This window comes from Bufo bufo, chromosome 5 (assembly GCF_905171765.1).
Source record: "Bufo bufo chromosome 5, aBufBuf1.1, whole genome shotgun sequence".
NCBI classification, from domain to species: Eukaryota; Metazoa; Chordata; class Amphibia; order Anura; family Bufonidae; genus Bufo; species Bufo bufo.
In genome coordinates, this window is record NC_053393.1 from 270872809 (window position 1) to 270896777 (window position 23969).

General features: G+C 44.2%; 1 protein-coding gene across 1 annotated transcript in view; it reads left to right on the forward strand.

The window, feature by feature from the left end:
* Positions 1-23969, forward strand: part of PDIA4 (protein disulfide isomerase family A member 4) — a 272038-nt gene that overhangs the window by 41243 nt on the left and 206826 nt on the right. Inside the window, 1 exon segment of the mRNA XM_040431853.1 lies at positions 23159-23279. Coding sequence (XP_040287787.1) covers positions 23159-23279 — 121 coding nt within the window.

A 23969-nucleotide genomic window follows, 5' to 3' on the forward strand; every position in this document is an offset into this window, starting at 1 on the left:
GATATCAGCCGCTTAACCCTTTCAGACCGCTGTATGGAAAAGGTTAATGGCTCAGGGAGCTCCCTCCCTCTCCCATCGGGGGGCTGCAAAGGCACAGCAGCCCCCCGATGGGAGAGAGCCCCCCCGACAGCCCCGTCCTTTACCCTTCCCCTTCCCCGTCTGCGAAGTTCTGAACAGTACTGAGCAGACGGGGAAGGTTCCCATGGCAACAGGACGCCGTCTCAGGCATCCTGCTGTCCATGGTGCTGAACAGATCTGTGCTGAAGGCAGAGATCTGTTCAGACAAAGTGTAAGTAAAATACAGTACAGTACAATATATATTGTACTGTACTGTATTATACAGACATCAGACCCACTGGATCTTTAAGAACCAAGTGGGTCTGGGTCAAAAAAATGTAAAAAAAAAAGTGAAAAAAGTTAAGATTAAAAAAAACACATTTATCACTTAATAAAAATAAAAAATAAAATGCACGACACATATTGGGTATCGCCGCGTCCGTAACGACCTGATCTATAAAATGGTCATGTTACTTTCCCCGCATGGTGAACGCCATAAAAATAAAAAAATAAAAACTATGAGAAAATTGAAATTTTGCCCACCTTACTTCCCAAAAAAGGTAATAAAAGTAATCAAAAAAGTAGCATGTACGCCAAAATAGTACCAATCAAACAGTCATCTCATCCCTCAAAAATCATACCTTACCCAAGATAATCGCCCAAAAACTGAAAAAACTATGGCTCTTAGACTATGGAAACACTAAAACATGATTTTTTTTTGTTTCAAAAATGAAATCATTGTGTAAAACTTAAATTAAAAAAAAAAGTATACATATTAGGTATCGACGCGTCCGTATCGATCGGCTCTATAAAAATATCACATGACCTAACCCCTCAGGTGACCACCGTAAAAAATAAAAACTGTGTAAAAAAAAAAAAGCCATTTTTTTGTCATCTTGCGTCACAAAAAGTGTAATAGCAAGCGATCAAAAAGTCATATGCACCCCAAAATAGTGCCAATCAAACCCTCATCTCATCCCGCAAAAAATGAGACCCTACTTAAGATAATCGCCCAAAAACTGAAAAAACAATGGCTCTTAGACTATGGAGACACTAAAACATTTTTTTTGTTTTAAAAATGAAATCATTGTGTAAAACTTACATAAATAAAAAAATTGTATACATATTAGGTATCGCCACGTCCGTGACAACCTGCTCTATAAAATTACCACATGATCTAACCTGTCAGATGAATGTTGTAAATAACAAAAAAAAAAAAAACGTGCTAAAAAATCTATTTCTTGTTACCTTGCCGCACAAAAAAGTGTAATATAGAGCAACCAAAAATCATATGTACCCTAAACTAGTACCAACAAAACTGCCACCCTATTCCGTAGTTTCCAAAATGGGGTCACTTTTTTGGAGTTTCTACTCTAGGGGTGCATCAGGGGGGCTTCAAATGGGACATGGTGTCAAAAAACCAGTCCAGCAAAATCTGCCTTCCAAAAACCTTATGGCATTCCTTTCCTTCTGCGCCCTGCCGTGTGCCCGTACAGCGGTTTATGACCACATATGGGGTGTTTCTGTAAACTACAGAATCAGGGCCATAAATAATGAGTTTTGTTTGGCTGTTAACCCTTGCTTTGTAACTGGAAAAAAATTATTAAAATGGAAAATCTGCCAAAAAAGTGAAATTTTGAAATTTTATCTCTATTTTCCATTAAATCTTGTGCAACACCTAAAGGGTTAACAAAGTTTGTAAAATCAGTTTTGAATACTTTGAGGGGTGTAGTTTCTTAGATGGGGGTCACTTTTATGGAGTTTCTACTCTAGGGGTGCATCAGGGGTGCTTCAAATGGGACATGGTGTCAAAAAACCTGTCCAGCAAAATCTGGCTTCCAAAAACCATACGGCGCACCTTTCCCTCTACGCCCTACTGTGTGCCCGTACAGTAGTTTACGGCCACATATGGGGTGTTTCTGTAAACGTCAGTCAGGGCAATAAAGATACAGTCTTGTTTGGCTGTTAACCCTTGCTTTGTTAGTGGAAAAAATGGGTTAAAATGGAAAATTAGGCCAAAAAATTAAATTCTCAAATTTCATCCCCATTTGCCAATAACTCTTGTGCAACACCTAAAGGGTTAACGAAGTTTGTAAAATCAGTTTTGAATACCTTGAGGGGTGTAGTTTATAGAATGGGGTTATTTTTGGGCGGTTTCTATTATGTAAGCCTCGCAAAGTGACTTCAGACCTGTAGTGGTCCCTAAAAATTGGGTTTTTGTAAATTTCTGAAAAATTTCAAGATTTGCTTCTAAACTTCTAAGCCTGGTAACATCCCAAAAAAATAAAATATCATTTCCAAAATGCTACAAACATGAAGTAGATATATGGGGAATGTAAAGTCATCACAATGTTTGGGGGTATTACTATGTATTACAGAAGTAGAGAAACTGAAACTTTGAAATTTGCTAATTTTTCAAAATTTTTGGTAAATATGTTTTTTTTATGCAAAAAAAATAACTTTTTTGACCCAATTTTAGCAGTGTCATGAAGTACAATATGTGACGAAAAAACAATCTCGGAACGGCCTGGATAAGTCAAAGCGTTTTAAAGTTATCAGCACTTAAAGTGACACTGGTCAGATTTGCAAAAAATGGCCAAGTCCTTAAGGTGAAATAGGGCTGGGTCCTTAAGGGGTTAAATCACTAGTCAGTAAGGCTTGATTTAAATCATAGTTTTCTACATAAAGACTTATTCTTGCTGGTATAACTTATAATATGCAAGTAGATGAAGATTTTTAGAATAACAACTTTTCATATTAGTTTGATTAGGTTGATTCTGCATTCATAGGTTTGTAGAAGTTAGGATTAAGGTATTTTTCTCAACTCTGTTCATGTTATAACATTTTTGCTGTGAAGAAGAGGCATGTGATCTCTGCTGAGTCAAATTAAATTTTGAGAACTGCAAAAGTAAACCAAGCATCTGTGATAATATCTTGTAGGCAGAGAAACTGCCCAATAATCTTACACAAACCTCTGGAAGAGCATGACATTGTGAATGGATTAATGGAATTTATTTACCAAAAAAATTACACCTATAGAAACCTAGAAAGTGTCGGCAGATAAGAACCATTTGGCCCATCTAGTCTGCCCAATATACTGGATACTATGAATAGCCCCTGGCCCTATCTTTATATGAAGGATGGCCTTATGCCTATCCCATGCATGCTTAAAATCCTTCACTGTATTTGCAGCTACCACTTCTGCAGGAAGGATATTCCATGCATCCACTACTCTCTCAGTAAAGTAATACTTCCTGATATTACTTTTAAACCTTTGCCCCTCTAATTTAAAACTATGTCCTCTTGTAGCAGTTTTTCTTCTTTTAAATATTCTCTCCTCTTTTACCTTGTTGATTCCCTTTATGTATTTAAAAGTTTCTATCATATCCCCTCTGTCTCGTCTTTCTTCCAAGCTATACATGTTAAGGTCCTTTTAATTAGGGATGTCCCGATACCGGGCATTTGCACGAGTACATGTACTCGTGCAAATGTCCCCGATACCACTGCCGATACCTGTGCACCGCTTCTATGTGTCTCCGCAGCCCCTGCACCTCGCACAGCTAAGGGCTCTTTCACACTTGCGTTATTGTCTTCCGGCATAGAGTTCCGTCGTCGGGACTCTATGCCGGAAGAATACTGATCAGGATTATCCTAATGCATTCTGAATGGAGAGTAATCCGTTCAGGATGCATCAGGATGTCTTCAGTTCCGGTACGGAACGTTTTTTGGCCGGAGAAAATACCGCAGCATGCTGCGCTTTTTGCTCCGGCCAAAAATCCTGAAGACTTGCCGCAAGGCCGGATCCGGGATCAATGCCCATTGAAAGGCATTGATCCGGATCCGGCCTTAAGCTAAACGTCGTTTCGGCGCATTGCCGAACCCGACGTTTAGCTTTTTCTGAATAGTTACCATGGCTACCGGGACGCTAAAGTCCTGACAGCCATGGTAAGTGTAGCGGGGAGCAGGGGAGCAGCATACTTACCGTCCGTGCGGCTCCCCGGGCGCTCCAGAGTGACGTCAGGGCGCCCCAAGCGCATGGATCACGTGATCACATGGATCACGTCATCCATGCGCATGGGGCGCTCTGACGTCATTCTGGAGCGCCCGGGGAGCCGCACGGACTGTAAGTATACCGCTCCCCCGCTCCCCGCTACTACTATGGCAACCAGGACTTTAATAGCGTCCTGGGTGCCATAGTAACACTGAAAGCATTTGGAAGACGGTTCCGTCTTCAAATGCTTTCAGTACACTTGCGTTGTTACGGATCCGGCAGGCACCTCCGGCAACGGAAGTGCATGCCGGATCCCAACAACGCAAGTGTGAAAGAGGCCTAACAGCTTCACAGGCAGCAGCAGGCAGTGTAATTGGAGCCTAGAGTGGAAGCTAGCTCCGCCCCGCCCCTCCCCGCCCTCCAACCAATCAGAGGCAACCAGCACTGACTCACAGTGCAGGGACTCAGAGAATCGTCTGACAGTTTATTAGTTAAAAGAATCGTCATCAAGTCCCTGCCAGGCTTCCTGCTCTGCGGCTCCCTGTAAGTCCGTCCGGGGGAAGGGGGAGGGGGGGCATTATTAGCATAGCATGTAGTGGAGCTGTGTGTGTACAGGGTGCATGTAGCAGAGCAGGAAGTCTGGGGTGACAGTCTCTGACTGACTCATTCGATTCGTTTTAACTAATAAACTCTCAGACGATTCTCTGAGTCCCTGCAATAACTATACATTGTAATTACATCAGTCTGCTCCACTGCATTCACTGCAGCAGAGCTGTGTTTGCCAGGAGCGAGTCCCTCTAAAGGTGATAGTGTCTGTCCTCTATGGCCCTGGTCCTTCCCTTCCTGCCTGCAAGCTGCACATTGATCTCTAAAAGCAGGCATTAGGGCAAGAAGAAATATACATTACTGTATGATGGCCACAAGACTATTATACTGAGGAGGGGGGCTTCAAAAATTGTTGTCCTGACTCCTTACAGTAGTGTCTCCTTGTGGCTGCCCCCATACAGTATAACGTCTCCTTGTGGCTGCCCCATACAGTATAACGTCTCCTTGTAGCTGCCCTATACAGTATAACGTCTCCTTGTGGCTGCCCCCATACAATATAACGTCTCCTTGTGGCCCCCATACAGTATAACGTCTCCTTGTAGCTGCCCCCCATACAGTATAACGTCTCCTTGTGGCTGCCCCCCATACAGTATAACGTCTCCTTGTGGCTGCCCCCATACAGTATAACGTCTCCTTGTGGCTGCCCCCATACAGTATAACGTCTCCTTGTAGCTGCCCCATACAGTATAACGTCTCCTTGTGGCTGCCCCATACAGTATAACGTCTCCTTGTGGCTGCTCCATACAGTATAACGTCTCCTTGTGGCTGCCCCATACAGTATAACGTCTCCTTGTGGCTGCCCCATACAGTATAACGTCTCCTTGTGGCTGCCCCATACAGTATAACGTCTCCTTGTGGCTGCCCCATACAGTATAACGTCTCCTTGTGGCTGCCCCATACAGTATAACGTCTCCTTGTGGCTGCCCCATACAGTATAACGTCTCCTTGTGGCTGCCCCATACAGTATAACGTCTCCTTGTGGCTGCCCCATACAGTATAACGTCTCCTTGTGGCTGCCCCATACAGTATAACGTCTCCTTGGAATGTTATAGTTCTGTTTTTGGGCCTTTTGGTTGGTCAGTGGTCAGAAAATACGTGTGTGTGTGTGTGTGTGTGTGTGTGTGTATTTTATTGTTAAAATTAGTATCGGTAATTGGTATCGGTGAGTACTTAAATAAAAGTATCGGTACTCGTACTCAGTCTTAAAAAAATGGTATCGGGACATCCCTACTTTTAATCATTCCTGGTAAGTTTTATCCTTCAATCCATGTACTAGTTTAGTAGCTCTTCTCTGAACTCTCTCCAAAGTATCAATATCCTTCTGGAGATATGGTCTCCAGTACTGCGCACAATACTCCAAATGAGGTCTCACTAGTGCTCTGTAGAGCGGCATGAACACCTCCCTCTTTCTACTGGTAATGCCTCTCCCTATACACCCAAGCATTCTGCTCTATGACATTGTCTGCCTACCTTTTTAAAGGGGTTGTCCGGGTTCAGAGCTGAACCCGGACATACCCTTATTTTCACCCAGACAGCCCCCCTGAGGCTAGCATCGGAGCATCTCATGCTCCGATGCGCTCCCTTGCCACGCAGGGCACGGGCTCTTTTGTTTTTAAGAACACACTGCTTGGCGGTAGCTTCCGCCCGGCAGTGTGTTCGAAGACGTCACCGGCTCTGAGGGTCGGGCTTTAGCTCTGCCCTAGCCGTTTTACTGGCTAGGGCAGAGCTAAATCCCACCCATCAGTGCCGGTGACGTCACCGGGGTTCCTGGCAGCCCCATGGAGAGCCCCGGTACATCACCGGATCTCCAAAAAATGCCTTTGCCCTGCGCAATTTAGCGCAGGGCAAAGGAGAGCATAGGAGCATGAACTGCTCCGATGCTCATGTCAGGGGGGCTGCCGGGGTGAAAATGGAGGGATGTCCGAGTTCAGCTCTGAACCCGGACAACCCCTTTAAGTCTTCTGAAATAATGACCCCTAAATCCCTTTCCTCAGATACTGAGGTTAGGACTGTATCACTGATTTTATATTCTGCTCTTGGGTTTTTACGCCCCAGGCGAATTATCTTGCACTTATCAACATAAAATTTTAGTTGCCAGATTTTTGACCATTCCTCTAGTTTTCCTAAATCCTTTTCCATTTGGTGTATCCCTCCAGGATCATCAACCCTGTTACAAATCTTTGTGTCATCAGCAAAAAGACACACCTTACCATCGAGGCCTTCTGCAATTTCGCCGATAAAGATATTTAAACAATATGGGTCCCAGAACAGATCCCTGAGGTACCCCACTGGTAACAAGACCATGGTCTGAATATACTCCATTGTCTACAACCCTCTGTTGTCTGTCCCTCAGCCACTGCCTAATCCATTCAACAATATGGGAGTCCACGTACAGCCTTATTCTACATAATTAAAAAACGAATCCTTATTTCATGATGGAATAACCTTTGGATGGTAATATATTTTCCTCAAAAATCATTTTATCTAAAAAAAAATCTGATTTAAATTTAAAAAAATCTGATCATTTTTTTAAAATCATTGATTTTTATCCACCCTGCACCTGGCCATGGATATAAAACAGCCATGTGCAATTAATGACATAATTATTCAATATATAAATAAAAATATTATATGGTGGTAAAAAACAGTGATCAATAGCATAACATATGTAAAAGATGATGCGACAATTTAATAAAAATGGCAGTGCTGCATAACATACAAAATTCATGTATGTATGAATAATAAAGTGCATCTGTGCATAGTAACAATGTAAATAACTCAATTAAAACAACAATAAAAACATGATGAAGGGGTGGAGAACAAAAGAGAGGAAAACATATAGCCATACCCAACAGGTGGATCAGATATATCATATGTTGTAACGCCATGCTCGAAGTGTGATTAGTCATAATGCGCATGCTCCAGGTTACGGCATCGCTGTGTGTAAGCAGGAAGTGCTTATAGATAAATAAGGTATATCCATCTATAAATTATCTATTGCCCCATAAGATGCGTTTTTTCCCCCCAAAAGTCAGGGGAAAATGCCCTTGTGTCTTATGGGGCGAATACTAATGAGCGCTTCCATTATGGAAGTGCTCATTAGTACCGGAGGACCAGGAAGCGGTGAAGGCTCTGTACTCACCGCTTCCTGGTCCTCGGCTGTCGGCTGTGCAGTGGCTGCGCACAGCCTCAGGACGCTCTGTGACCTCACGCTGTGCGCGCCAGTTCACAGCACAGCCGACATCAGGAGGAAGCAGATTGCGGGCGGTGAGGAGCAGGAGAGGTAAGTGTTTTATAAAATAAACATGGCAATATGGGGCTGCTGGGGGGGGGGGGGGGGGGTTAATCTGAGGCAATATGGGGCTGCAATCTGAGGCAATATGGGGCTGCTGGGGGGGGTAATCTGAGGCAATATGGGGCTGCTCGAGGGGGGTAATCTGAGGCAATATGGGGCTGCTCGGGGGGGTAATCTGAGGCAATATGGGGCTGATATGAGGCAATGGGGGCTCTTATCTGAGGTCTGATTGGGGGTCATTCACATTGCAGTCTGAGCTGAGGTCTGATTGGGGGTCATTCACATTGGGGTCTTAATGGTGGTCTGACCTGAGGTCTATTTTTAAAAATATTTTTTTCTTATTGTCCTCCTCTAAAACCTAGGTGCGTCTTATGGGCCGGTGAGTCTTAGAGGGCGAAAAATACGTTAAGTTAATCTTTAGCCAGTGTTCACTTTTTTTTAACACTGTAGTGAATTTTTATACTACAGTTTTTGGAACTGCAGCTCTTTTTTCAGACAAAAAAAAATGTAAAAAATAAATAAATGAAAAAAATTAGCACACTACTGTTCGGTGCTCTGCAGCACGCACACACAGAGATCGTGCACAAGCCCCTTCACGTGTGAAAACACAACATATATACCCCTCACAATAAATAAAGGTTTACACATTTCACATGTCACACCGCATTAAATATAAATGGCCCATCCATCCCAACGAGTATACTTGGCTGAAGAGGCATACGCCATCCTTGCCTCTGATAGAGTCTGCCAGTGAGGGAGAAGAGGATGCCACTTTCCTCTACTCCTCTACCCTCTCATCATCCTTATCGGCTGATGAGGAACCCTCTAGAAGGTGCCCCTGGGTAACAGCGGAGGCAGCCCCCCAGAGTGAGCCCACATGGACCCCAACCCCTGAGGATTATCAGCCCCAAATTCCTGAGTTTGTGGGCAGCTCTAGAATACAGATTGTACGGGCTTCACTAAAATGGATTTTTTTTAAATCCTTTTCTCTGAAGGTTTTATAAATTTGATGGTAACCCAAACAGATTTATACGCCCAGCAATTCATTGCTCAGAACCCTACATCGCCATACACTAGACCCCTAGGTTGGACCCCAGTAAATGCAGCAGAGAGGATGACATTTTGGGGGCTTTTGCTCCATATGGGCCTTGTTAAAAGCCAATGATTACTTAGTATTGGAGTGCGGATGTCTTGTACCACACTCCAATTTACAGTAATACCATGGCACTTAATTGATTCCAATCAATACTGAAGTTTTTGCATTATAACAATAATGCACAGTGCCCACCCCAGAATGAGACCCCACATTTGACCGTCTGTTCAAAATTAGGCCCGTCCCTCGTGAAGTCCCCCAAACAGCGAGAAAAGGAAGGACCCCAAAAAAATGCAGGGTGTGTTCCAAAAGGGGGATAAGGAAAGACACCATTCACCATTGCGAAACCTTCCCTGAAAAACCTGGCCTGTGCATCAAGGATTGTTTCAGAATCTACCACTCATCCTTGATGTACCCTGTAATTTTACCACCTTTATATCTGATTTTGTCCACAGAGCTTACATATCCACTTTTCACCAACCACTGCATATTAATTTCTGTAAAACACCAGTTTGGTCAAAGGTGCCCTTTCCACCCCTTAAAATGTTCGTACAGGGGTGCAATTTCCAAAATGGAGTCACTTATTGGGGATTTTCATTTCTGGGGACCTCAGGAATTTTTTAACATGCGACATGGCACCTAAAAATCCATGTCTGCCAATTCAGGCCTGCAAAATCCATATTTTGCCGTTTGGCTCTAGAGCCCTGCTGTGCGCCCATACAGCAGGCTACAAGCACATATGGGGTATTTCCTGAATGGGGAGAAAATGGGGAACATATACTGGGGTGCATTTTCTCCTGTTACCCCTTGTGAAAGTGAGAAATTGGGGTCTGGTAGTAATTTATCATTTTCACAACCGTGTGCTTTTAAATCCTTTGACAAGTGTTCTGCCTTCTGTGAAACATCAGTTTGGTCAAAGGTGCCATTTCCAGGGGTGCACTTTCCAAAAATGGTCACTTCTTGGGGTTTTATTTTCTGGGGACCTCAGGAATTAACATGCGACATGGCACCTAAAATCCATGTATGCCAATTCAGGCCTGCCAGCAAAATCCATATTTGGCCGTCTGCCTGCTGTGCGCCCATAGAGTAGGCTACAAGCACATATGTGGTGTTTCCTGATAGGGGAGAAAATGGGGAACACATACTGGGGTGCATTTTCTCCTTTAACCCCTTGTGAAAGTGAAAAATTGGGGTCTGCTAGTAATTTTTCATTTTCACAAATGCGTGCTTTGAAATCCTTTAGCAAGTGTTTCTGCCTTCTGTGAGACACCTGTTTGCTGAAAAGTGCCCTTTCCACCACTTAAAATGTTCGTACGGGGGTGCTCTTTCCAAAATGCCACTTTTTGGGGTTTTTAATTTCTGGGACCTCTAGAATTATTAACGTGTGTCATGGCACCTAAAATCCACTCCTGCAAATTCAGGCCTGCAGAATACATATTTTTCTGTTTAAATCTAGAGCCCTGCTGTGTGCCCATACAGTATACTACAAGCACATGTGTGGTGTTGCTGTATTCAGGGGAAAATGGGTACCAAAATGTGGGGTGCATTTTGTCCTGTTTCCCCTTTTTTTAAAGTGAAAAATGTGGGTGTAAAGCAACTTTTTCTGGAAATAAATGTAATTTTCCCCCCTCGCCTATGACAGCACCCATGGATAGCATCCGCCCCCTTCCTCAGGACAGGAAACAGGAAGCACAGCCTCTTCAAAAGGGAGGTACAACCCCCAACATGCCAGTTCTGTTTCCTGTCCTAAGGGACAGGGTGGATGCACAGCATGAAGAGACAGAGCTGCGGGAGCCCCTTAGTTTTGTTACCCGTGGGAAGAGGGCCTACCCGAGCGGCGTAAGCCTTCCTCGGAAGCCGCTGCTGAAGCCTGGACCTCTGGACTCCCCCTCGTTCCGGTCACTCCCCCGTCGGGGCCGCCCTGTGTGTCCCCAGCACGGCGAACCGCTGCGGCCGTGCTGTATGTTCGGCTGCGGTCTGGCGTTCGCGCGGGGCGCGACGCCATCACTTCCGGGTAGGTCAGGCCAGCGCTGACGTCATTAGCTGTCGCCGGATCCTGGCCTCCTGATTCTGCAGAGGGAGGAGGCGTGGCCTTGGGCCGGAAGAGGAGGTTGCTGGTACGCGCCCGGCAAGTTCAAATCCAGCCAGCTCTCACTGCAGGCTGGTGTTTTTGGCCTGCAGTGACCTCCATAGACGAAAGCCAGTGGCAGAAAATGGAGCCCACACAGCGCGCAGAACCCACTGAAACCACCAACAAATCCTTGGTACCGGTGGGGGTAAGAGGGGTGAATGCCCTGCTTTTTTTCATTTATTTCAGATCTTGATGGGAGTCTTTGTTTATTTTATGTGTTTAGACTTCCAAAGAGAAAAGGGGGTCAAGGTCCAAGGAGCGGGGCTGTGCTATTTGCAAAGGAAAGCTACCGTCCGGTTGGGGTAAACCTGCCTGCCAGGCCTGCGTGGGCAAATTGTTGGAGGATGAGGCCCCCTCTCTCTTATCAAGCCTAAAAAAGATTATCAAGGATGAGGTTAAAGAATCAGTGAAGAAGTCCTTGAGTAATCTACTTGATCGCCCTTGCACTTCCACTGCTGTCTCTAATCCCGCTTCAAGTGATCAGGAGTTATCGGGATTAGAGGAGGAGGGAGAACTTCCGTCCTCGGATCACTCCCAGGATGAGCAACTGGCAGGGAGACCTCTGTTCCTTCCAGAGAACATTAATTCCCTAGTCGGGATCGTCAGGGCAACTATGGGGCTTGACGATCAGGCAGAACCCCAGTCCATGAGAGATTCCATGTTTGAGGGCTTAGGGCCTAGGAGGCTGAAGTGTTTTGATGTACATGAAAACATAACTTCGGTAATTAAGAGTGAATGGAGTAGGCCAGATAGAAAAATTTTTGTGCCGTCTTCCTTAAAAAGGAAGTATCCCTTCGAAGACAAAGCCTCTGCTGACTGGGATAGAGCCCCGAAGCTAGATGCTCCGGTAGCGAAAATCTCTAAGAGAGCAGCACTCCCGTTTGAAGACTCGGGTACTCTGAAGGATCCAATGGACAGAAGAGCCGAGGTCTATTTAAAGAAGAACTGGGAGGCGACAGCTGGCTCATTCAGGCCCGCTATAGCCGCCACTTCTGTTGCTAGGTCTTTAAAGGTTTGGATGAAAGAGATGGAAGAGCAAATAAAGATGGGAGCGCCCGTGGAACAATTGCTCTCGTCATTTCCAACTCTGTATAGTGCCATCGACTTTTTAGCAGATGCCTCAGTGGACTCCCTGAAGCTGTCAGCGAGAGCCGCAGCTCTTTCAAATTCCGCCCGCAGAGCGATTTGGTTAAAGAACTGGAAGGGAGATGCAGGTTCAAAGGCGAAATTGTGTGCTATTCCCTGTCAGGGGGAATTTCTCTTCGGGCCCACTTTGGACGATCTGCTGGAAAAGGCTTCTGACAGAAAGAAGGGTTTCCCTTCTATGCATCAGCAGCCTCCTAAAAAGCCCTTTCGTTCTCAGACATCCAGATTTAACTTCAAGAGAAGAGAAACTCCCAGACAGTCTGGTAATGCGGCTAGAAGGAACAAGGGGTTTCTTTTTTCAGGAGGAGAGGCCTCTAAAAAACCTCCGCAATGACGCCAGACCCCCGGTTGGAGGTCGTCTCTCCCTCTTCGCAGAGCAGTGGCGGAAGATCTCGAACAGCCCTTGGATTCTTTCAATCATTTCAGAGGGCTATTGCCTGAACTTCCTAAGAACTCCTCCAGAGAGATTCGTTTTGACGGACTATCGCTCCAGCCCAGAGAAGCTAGAAGCATTAAGTCTGGAGATTTCGGATTTACTGAAGAAAAGGGTCCTGCAGGAGGTCCCAGCTCAAGAGAGGGAGACGGGATACTATTCAACGCTTTTCCTTGTAAAGAAGCCAAATGGCACCTTCCGTACTATAATAAATCTGAGGCTGCTCAACAAATACCTGGTGTACGAGAGGTTTCGTATGGAGACTATCAGTTCCATAATCCCAAATTTATTTCCAGGCTGCTACATTGCGACCCTGGATCTCAGGGACGCTTATTACCACGTTCCAATCCATCCCAGTCACCAGAGGTATCTAAGAGTAGCAGTTTAGTTCCCGGACAGACTCCTACATGTACAGTTTCGGGCCCTGCCGTTTGGGTTGTCTCAGGCACCCAGGCTTTTCACAAAGATTGTAGCAGAGATGATGGCTCATCTGAGGGAGAAGGATCTGATTGTCATTCCCTATCTAGACGATTTCCTCCTTCTCTCTCTCGAGAACCAGATCAATTAATCGATCAGATTTCCTGGTTCAGGGAGGTGCTGGTGAAGTTGGGTTGGGAGTTAAATCTCCAGAAATCCACTCTTGTGCCAAGCCAGATATGCACCTTTCTGGGGCTACTCCTCGACTCCCAGAAACAAACGTGTTTTCTTCCTACACGGAAAATTTCTCTGCTAGTCTCCAGGGTTCAGGACATTGTTCTGAGCAGGCATTGTGTTCGACAGGGGGAATGGTCCCTGAATCAACAGGTCTTCAGCGACATTGTGGCTCTTTGGGGTCTCCCGGTGGTAGATCTCTTTGCCACAAGGGGAAACAGAAAAGTGAAAAGTTTCTTCTCTCTGTCCCCATTAGAGCGGCCCACGGCGGTGGACGCATTGGCCCAATCATGGAGAGTAGGCCTCCTGTACGCCTTCCCTCCTATAAAACTACTCCCAAGAGTCCTGAGGAAGATTCGGGAGGAGAAGGCCCTAGTAATTACTATAGCCCCCTTTTGGCCCAGGAGGGTCTGGTTTTCCTGGCTAAGGAGGATGTCAGTAGCAGATCCCTGGGTACTTCCTGTCTTCCCGGGGCTACTAGTGCAGGGGCCGATACTTCATCCAGAGTTAGAGAGCCTGCACTTGACAGCCTGGCTGTTGAGAGGCGGATCCTAGAGATGAAGGGTCTCTCTGGGGAAGTGATAAACACCCTTTTGTCCAGTAGGAAAGCTGTTACTTCTAAGATCTATTTGAGGGTTTGGAGGGCCTTCCTTAGATTTGCAGATAAGCCAGTTAATGTCTTGGAGCCCCCCGAGTTGCCTCTAGTCCTTAGCTTCCTCCAGGAGGGCTGGAATAAAAAACTGAGGCCTAGTACTTTGAAGGTTCATATCTCTGTCTTAAGTGCTCTCTTTGAGTATAAGTTAGCAGACCACCCCTGGATTAAAAGATTTGTAATTGCAATTTCTAAACTTGCTCCCGTCCAGAAGTCTAGAGTTCCCCCCTGGGATCTAAATCTAGTCTTGTCTGCCTTAACCAGGGATCCCTTTGAGCCTATTGAGGATATCTCAATAAAGATCCTAACCTATAAATTAGTTTTTTTGCTAGCCATTACTTCAGCTAGAAGAGTGAGTGAGATATCGGCCTTCTCAATCGAGAGACCATATCTTAATATTTTAGAAGATAGGGTTATTTTATCTCCTGACCCTGCCTTCCTTCCAAAGGTTTCATCATCCTTTCACCGGTCTCAAGATATAGTTTTACCTTCCTTCTGTTCCTCACCCAAGAATCAGAAGGAAAGGGAATTCCATTGCCTCGATGTTAGAAGGTGTCTAATTCAATACCTTTCTGCCACTCAGGACTGGAGGTCGTCCTCTAAACTTGTGGTTTCTTTTCAGGGACAGAAGAAGGGCTCCCCTGCTTCCTCTCAGTCCATTGCCAGATATATAAAACAAGCCATTTATCTTGCATATTCCTCTAAAGGGGTTCCTCCTCCTGCCGGGTTTGGAGCACACTCAACAAGAGCGGTGTCTACATCCTGGGCAGAAAGAGCTTCCGCTTCTATTGACCAGATTTGCAGAGCTGCTACGTGGAGTTCTTCTCATACCTTCTTTAAGCACTATAGACTGCAGCTTCCTTCACAGGGAGGTTTAGGGTTTGGGCGTAAAGTCCTCCAAGCAGTTGTCCCACCCTAGATAATCTCGCCTAGATATCCATGGGTGCTGTCATAGGCGAGGGGGGAAATATAGGATTACACTTACCGGTAATCATTTTTCCTTGAGCCTATGACAGCACCCGCCTAATTCCCTCCCAAAAAAAATAAAAAAAAATAAAAAAAAAAATATATATATATATATATATATATATATATATATATATATATATATATATATATATATATATTATAGAGAGAGATATACGTGTGTGTTTACATATACTTCTATGTACACACGGATATAAGCATTTGTTCTGTTGTAGATTTGTTGTGGTGTAGTCTGGTTTTTGTCTCCTTAGTTCTTGGAATAGGACTGGCATGTTGGGGGTTGTACCTCCCTTTTGAAGAGGCTGTGCTTCCTGTTTCCTGTCCTGAGGAAGGGGGCGGATGCTATCCATGGGTGCTGTCATAGGCTCAAGGAAAAATGATTACCGGTAAGTGTAATCCTATATTTTCATTTTCACAGGCAAGTGTTTCCTAATTCTGTGAAACGCCTGATGAGTCAAAGTGCTCACTACACACCTTGAAATATTCCTTGAGGGGGGGTGTAGTTTTCAAAATGGGGTCACTTTTTGGGGGTTTCCACTGTAGGTGTACCTCAGGTTGTCTTCATATGCGACATAGCTCCCAAAATCCACTCCTGCAAAATCTGTCCTCCAAAAGCCCAATGACACTCCTTCACTTTTGAACCCTGCTATGCGCTCATATGTCCTTTTTTGTGCACATATGGGGGTCTTTGTAAACTGCAGAATCAGGGTAAGGCCTCATGCACACGACCGTATTTTTTCACGGTCCGCCAAACTGGGTTCCGTTTTTCCGTGATCTGTGACCGTTTTTTCATCCGTGGGTCTTCCTTGATTTTTGGAGGATCCACGGACATGAAAAAAAAGTCGTTTTGGTGTCCGCCTGGCCGTGCGGAGCCAAACGGATCCGTCCTGTATTACAATGCAAGTCAATGGGGACGGATCCGTTTGACGTTGACACAATATGGTGCAATTGCAAACGGATCCGTCCCCATTGACTTTCAATGTAAAGTCTGGAGTCTCTTTTATACCATCGGATCGGAGTTTTCTCCAATCCGATGGTATATTTTAACTTGAAGCGTCCCCATCACCATGGGAACGCCTCTATGTTAGAATATACTGTCGGATATGAGTTACATAGAATATACTGTCGGATATGAGGTTTCACGATCTAACTCATATCCGACAGTATATTCTAACATAGAGGCGTTCCCATGGTGATGGGGACGCTTCTAGTTAGAATATACTACAAACTGTGTACATGACTGCCCCCTGCTGCCTGGCAGCACCCGATCTCTTACAGGGGGCCGTGATTAGCACAATTAACCCCTCAGGTGCCGCACCTGAAGGGGTTAATTGTGCGTATCATAGCCCCCAGTAAGAGATCCGGGGCTGCCAGGCAGCAGGGGGCAGACCCCCCTCCCTCCCCAGTTTAAATTTCATTGGTGGCCAGTGCGGCCCCCCCCACCCTCCCTCTATTGCATTAATAACATTGGTGGCAGTGTGCGACCTCCCTTCTCCCCCCCCCCCCCCCCTGATCATTGGTGGCAGCAGAGTTCCGATCGGAGCCCCAGCGATTAAACTGGGACTCCGATCGGAAGTCTATGCCAGCCTCAGTGCCTCATCACATCTCCTGCCACAGTGCGCCGTGATTTGCCAGACACACTGCCTCAACACATTAGAAGCCATAATTCCCTCACTATGCCAGTCTCAATGCCACCTGGCAACCACAGTGTCTCATCACATTGCAAGCCACAGTGTTTAATCACAGTGCTCGCTGACTACGCTAGCCACAGAGCACTATCATAAGTAGGGCCAGTTCACACCACTTATTCTCTCCCCCCCATCATTGGTGGCAGCGGAGTTCCGATCGGAGTCCCAGTTTAACCGCTGGGGCTCCGATCGGTAACCATGGCAACCCCAGGACGCTACTGCAGTCCTGGTTGCCATGGTTACTTAGCAATAGTAGAAGCATCATACTTACCTGCTGGCTGCTGCGATGTCTGTGTCCGGCCGGGAGCTCCTCCTACTGGTAAGTGACAGCAATGCACCGCACAGACCTGTCACTTACCAGTAGGAGGAGCTCCCGGCCGGACACAGACATCGCAGCAGCCAGCAGGTAAGTATGATGCTTCTACTATTGCTAAGTAACCATGGCAACCAGGACTGCAGTAGCGTCCCGGTTGCCATGGTTACCGATCGGAGCCCCAGCGGTTAAACTGGGACTACGATCGGAACTCCGCTGCCACCAATAATAGGGGGGGGGGGAGAATAAGTGGTGTGAACTGGCCCTACTTATGATAGTGCTCTGTGGCTAGCGTAGTCAGCGGGCACTGTGATTAAACACTGTGCCTTGCAATGTGATGACACTGTGGTTGCCAGGTGGCATTGAGACTGGCATAGTGAGAGGGAATTATGGCTGCTAATGTGATGAGGCAGTGTGGCTGGCAAATCACGGCGCAGTGTGGCAGGAGATGTGATGAGGCACTGAGGCTGGCATAGACTTCCGATCGGAGTCCTAGTTTAATCGCTGGGCCTCCGATCGGAACTCTGCTGCCACCAATGATCGGGAGGGGGGGGGGGGAAGGGAGGCCGCACACTGCCACCAATGTTATTAATGCAATAGAGGGAGGGGGGCCGGGGGAGGCCGCACACCGTGCCACCAATGATATTCAAACTGGGGAGGGGGGGTCTGCCCCCTGCTGCCTGGCAGCCCCGGATCTCTTACAGGGGGCTATGATACGCACAATTAACCCCTTCAGGTGCAGCACCTGAGGGGTTAATTGTACGGATCACTGCCCCCTGTAAGAGATCGGGTGCTGCCAGGCAGCAGGGGGCAGTCATGTACACAGTTCTCAGTATATTCTAACTAGAAGCGTCCCCATCACTATGGGAACGCCTCTGTGTTAGAATATACTGTCGGATCTGAGTTTTCACGAAGTGAAAACTCAGCTCTGAAAAAGCTTTATGCAGACGGATCTTCGGATCAGTCTATATGAAAGTAACCTACGGCCACGGATCATGGACACGGATGCCAATCTTGTGTGCATCCGTGTTCTTTCATGGACCCATTGACTTGAATGGGTCCGTGAACCGTTGTCCGTCAAAAAAATAGGACAGGTCATATTTTTTTGACGGACAGGATACACGGATCACGGTCTCGGCTGCAAAATGGTGCATTTTCCGATTTTTTTCCACGGACCCATTGAAAGTCAGTGGGTCCGCGAAAAAAAACGGAAAACGGCACAACGGCCACGGATGCACACAACGGTCGTGTGCATGAGGCCTAACAAATATTGATATTTATTTTCCTTTTTAACCCTTGCTATGTTACAGTAATGAAGAAATTGAAAATCTGAAGAATTTAATTTAATTTTTTTTTATTTTTTATTTCGCCTCCATTTTCCTTTAATTCTTAAGGATCATGTTAAAGTTGCCACAGGCAAAACAAGGGACGCCAGACATCATTTCTGGGAGCAAACCTTTGCCGCAACACCCCCCATCTTACAAGGGGTATTTGGATCCGGAGGTGGGACCATACACCGCCCTGGATGGCCACATTGAGGACAAATCTGTCCATATTGTTGTAGTGTCAGCCCCGTGTCCCCTGACTATTTTGGGGCTATAAACTAGATGAAACGCGTAGGGACACATACATCTATCATTATCTATCTACTTGAGCACTTATATAGGTTTTCTTGCACCCTTCATTATTGGTGGTAGAACCTACCCTGTGTCTGGTGTTGGTTGTCTCTGTCAGCTATATACACATACATGGACCAGACAGTGATACAGCAGCGTGGTATTGGTCAGTGGAATACAGCAGTTTCCCCGTCTTTGAGGGAGGAGAACAACCTGATGGTGTGCAATATTTGAAGCAAGTCACCACCTGTGTAGACTATATGGTAAGAAGCGTTGCGTCTCCATGTTAGTTTACCCTCTTTTTTTTTTTCTCCCTCCATCTTTAAGGATTAAACCTTGATGGTAGGGACCACTGGTGATACTTTCCCAATGGTAGTGGTGTCTATGAACAGAATTGTGGGCTTTCAATTTTAGATATTAGATTAAAGGTTATATTTTACTACTGCCCGTTTTATACAATTTGCTTTACACATTGCGGTAGTCTGCTTGGACCACACAGGCCCATAAAGCAGAACAGCTTTAGGCTGCTTTTTGATTGAACACGTCAAAGTTTGTAACATCAGTTTTGAATAATTTGAGGTGTGTAGTTTTTAAAATAGGGTCATTTATGGGTGGTTTCCATTATATAAGCCTCTAAAAAACACTTTATAACAGAATTGGTGCTTAAAAAAAGATGGCTTTTGAAAAAAAAATAGTTGAAATTTAGAAAAATTGCTTCCAACATTCTAAGCTTTCTAGTGTCCTAAACAAATGAAATAACATTTACAAAATAATGCCAACATAAAGTAAGCATATGGAAATTGTAAAATAATAATTTTGTTAGGTATAAATATTTGCCATAAAAGCAGAGAAATTCATATTTAGAAAATAGTGAATTTCTCCAAATTTTCTTTTTTATTTATTTAAAAAAAAGTGAAATATATATTAACTCAAATTTATCACTAACATGAAGTACAATGTGTCACGAGAAGTCTCTGAATGGCTTGGATACGAAAACCCGTTGCAAAGTTAATACCACATAAAGTAACATGTTAGATTTGCAAAAAACGGTCCGGGATTTAATGTGAAAAGTGGCTCGGTAGCGAAGGGGTTAATGTAATTGTTATTTAATTGATTGTCTTATATGTTGCGTATCAGAATTGTAATTTTGTTAATAAGGGATGAGTTTGGTTTGGTGTTATATTGAGGATAGGCCGTCAATACCAAAATCCCAGATAACCATTTAAGGCCTTCTCCCGCCTCATGTCATAAAAGGGGCAAAGAGCCATATAGGAAGCAAAATACATGGAGTAACTTCAAAAACTGGGTCCATCCACAATTTTTTGTAAAAAAGAATGTTTGAAAAATAACAATAATCCCCCCCCCCCAAAAAAAATAAATAAAAAAAAATAAAACATAAACAATAAAAACATAAAAGAATATTCACATATAGTTAATATGTGATTACATTTTAATTGCAAGTTTTTAATTAACCCAATAGGACACACCACACCCTAGTTTGGTATTTCAGGCCTTATTCAGATGTCAGTGTTTGGTCAGTGATTTCCATCAGTGATTGTGAGCCAAAACCAGGATTGTAGCCTCCACAGACATAAGGGAAAGATCTGCTCCTGTTCTGTGTTTAGAGCCACACCTGGTTTTGCCTCAAAATCACTGATGGAAATCACTGGCCAAACACTGACGTGTGAATGAGGCGTTGGGCTCTGTTTTTTGTTTTATAATTTGTATATATGCGTTTTATGCGGGCAAGTTGTACCCCATTTTGAGATCAATCGTGTAACTTAAAAATAAAAATAAAAATGGGTGGCAGTGTGCAAAAACAACTCCACCATTGTTTTTAGGATTTCATTTAAATTTTTAGTGTGTTCACTTAAAAAAAAATTCTTTGTGTTGCCATACTCTGACACCTTCCCCCCCCCCCCCCCCCCCCCCCCCCTTCTGACAGAGCTGTGTGAGGGCTCTTTTTTAGCCAGGCTATGAGCTGTGCGCTGCGATTGGCCAGCGCTGCAGCAAGGGACACGCCTCATACAAAAAAATCAGTCCAGTGAGCACAGACACCGGAGCCTATACCGGGCGAACGGAGCGGCGCCCAGACATACTAGTAAGTGCAGGGGGACCCCTGGGCGCCGCTCTGCCCACTGATATAGATGGTTTTTAGTTTGTATACAAGTGAAAGGTCCACTTTAAGGGCCAGGCCATTTTTTGCAAATCTGACACTTTATGTGGTGATAACTTTAAAACTCTTTTACTTATCCAAGCCATTCTGAGATTGTTTGTTTGTTTTCTCGTCACATATTGTACTTCATGACGGTGGTAAAAAAATTTTACAAAAATTTTTGAAAAATTAGCAATTTTCAAAATTTCAATTTCTCCGCTTTTAAAACAGTGATACCTCCCTAAAATAGTTATTACTTTACATTTCCTATATGTCTACTTCATGTTTGGATCATTTTGTAAATTACATTTTCTTTTTTGAGACGTTAGAAGTTTAGAAGTAAATCTTGAAATTTTTCAGAAAATTTCCAAACCCCATTTTTTTAAAGGGTTTGTCAGCCCAATTTTCGCTATTAAACAGGCTGACATTATAGATGTGAAAATGGCACCTGAATTTAACTCTGCATTTCTTTTATTTAAGTATGCCCCCGTTTTCGTGTAATTTTAACTTTTATTATATGGTCCTAGAGGCTCCGTTCGCCCACCTCATTTCCAAATATATTTTTTAGTGTCTCCGTATTCTGAAAGGCTTTTTTTTTTCTCCTGGGCGACTGTCTTATGTAGGGGCTCAATTTTTTCGGGATGAGATGACGGTTTGATTGGTACTATTTTAGGGTGCATGACTTTTTGGTCGCTTGGTATTACACTTTTTGTGATGTAAGGTGACAAAAAAAGGCTTTTTTTTTTTGCATAGTTTTTATAATAATAATTATATATTATTTTTTTTAACGGTTTTGACCAGACTGGGTTGATCATGTGATATTTTTATAGAGCAGATTGTTACGCACGCGGTGATACCTAATATGTCTTTGGCTTTTATATGTCTCTTTTTATGGGAAAGGGGCTTTTTTTTATTGAAACATAAATTTTTTTATTGTTAAAAACACTTTTTTTTTCTTCCCCCCACTTTTATTATTTTAAATTTTTGTCCCAATATGGGACTTCAACATTACAGGGTCTGATTCCTGTTTCAATGCAGCACAATGCATCTGTATTGTACTGCATTGACTATCAGTGTAATACACTGATCGTTTGCCTATAAGACCCAGCCTGGTAGCTGGGCCTCATAGGCCACTGTACTTGCTGGGCCCCAAGACCTTGGAATGGCTTGGGGCTGCCATGGCAACCTTCGGGTCCCCGCCACCGCAGCACGGGGACCCGATGGTTAAGGAGAGGGAGCGCAAACCTCCCATATGCCGCGGTCAACGATGACCGTGGCATATGAGGGGTTAATCCACCGGAATAAGTGTTATCACCATTGCGGGTGGATGCAGCAGGGATCCGGCTATCAGTAACAGCCGGATCCGTGCTGCTTATTTCCGGACCGCACATGGGAGGAAGGACCGCAGGACGAGAATGCTCGTCCTGGGGCGCAAAGTATCGGCCATTTAGGACGAGCATTCTCGTCCTGGGTCCTTAAGGTGTTGATAGGATATATGTTTATTTATGCCATTTTGGGATACATGGGACTTTTGATAAATTTTTTAATTCAAATATTTTTTGGGGTGGGAAGTGAGGTGACCATTCTGGCATTTTCTTTTGTTTGTTTTTCCGTGTTCACTGTGGGTTGATTTAATGTGATATTTTAATAGATTGGGTCATTATGGATACGGCGATACAAATTGTATTTCTATAGATATAAGTTTAATATTTTTAAGAACTCAGAACTTTTTATTTTTTGTCTCCTTAGGGAACATACAGGGGGAGATTTATCAAACTGGTGTAAAGTAGAATTGTAAAGTAGATTCCACCTTTCATTTTTCACAGCTCCTTTGGAAATGGTGGAATCTGTTTGGTTGCTATGAGCAACTAAGCCAGTTCTGCTTTATACCAGTTTGATGAATCTTGACCACAGTCTTTTGGTTGCTTGTACTATGTGTATATATAACTTCCTGTAACATTCATAATATGGCAGCCATGCCAAGTGCTTGGCACCCTGCAACTGTGTTTGCAGGGTGTCTGTTGGAGGACAGAGGGAACTCGCTATTTACCATGGCACCTGAGGGGTTGACCTTATGCTGGCTGTGTGAGCTGGATGCCTGCTGTATAATATAACCAGCTCCAGAGGCCGTGCCATTGCAATGACGTACTATTACGGCCTTGAGCGGGAATGTCCTTCCTGCCGTGAAATAATAGTACATCGCTGAGTTGAAAAGGGTTAAGCGACCGACCATAAAAATAAATAATAAAAAATAAATAAATAATTTTATACACTTGACTACTTTGTATCTGTAAAATATGCAAAATATAAGTGGTGGTTAATACATTTTTATATTTTATTTTAGAAACAACACTTGAAGAAACAGAGATTAAAGAAGAAGCCGGAGTCTTGGTGCTAAATGATGCAAACTTTGATACTTTTATGGCAGATAAGGACACTGTACTTGTAGAATTTTATGCTCCATGGTAAGTAATTGTGGACAGTGTCTCCTAGGAAAGGCCTTGAACAAGAGCTAATCTAATAAGTGGTGTAGAAAAACGAAAAAAATTGAAGCAGCATTCTGCCCTATTTTGCTGCTGGTCCATGGCCCTAATTATTTTCTGATCACCTGCTAGACCTACCCTACAGTCTAGCACTGTATTGGGGTTAACTAGATGAATATATGCAACTTAAGGTGCATTCACATTACCGTTTAGCTTTCCATTCTTCTGATCCATCAGAAGAAAAGAGAGAAAAAAGGATTCGTTATTTTGAGCATCCGTTATGATCAGTTTGTATCCGTTTTTGTTAGTTCCGTTAGAGATCTGTTATTTTAGACAGGAGAAAAAGTCCTCCTCGCTGAACTTTTTTTTTCCTTGTAAGGCTACTTTCACACTCTCGTTTGGTTGCGGGTCCGTCATGAATCTGCACAGACTGATCCGTTCAGATAATACAAACGTCTGCATCCATTCAGAACGGATCCATTTGTATTATCTTTAACCCTTTCATGACCAAGGGTCATTGATGCCCCAGTGTCCAGGTCAAAATTAACAAATCTGACATGTGTCACTTTACGTGGTAATAGCTTTGGAACACTTTTACTTATCCACGCCATTCTGAGATTGTTTTCTCGTGACACATTGTACTTCATGAAACCCCCATAAATGACCCCATTA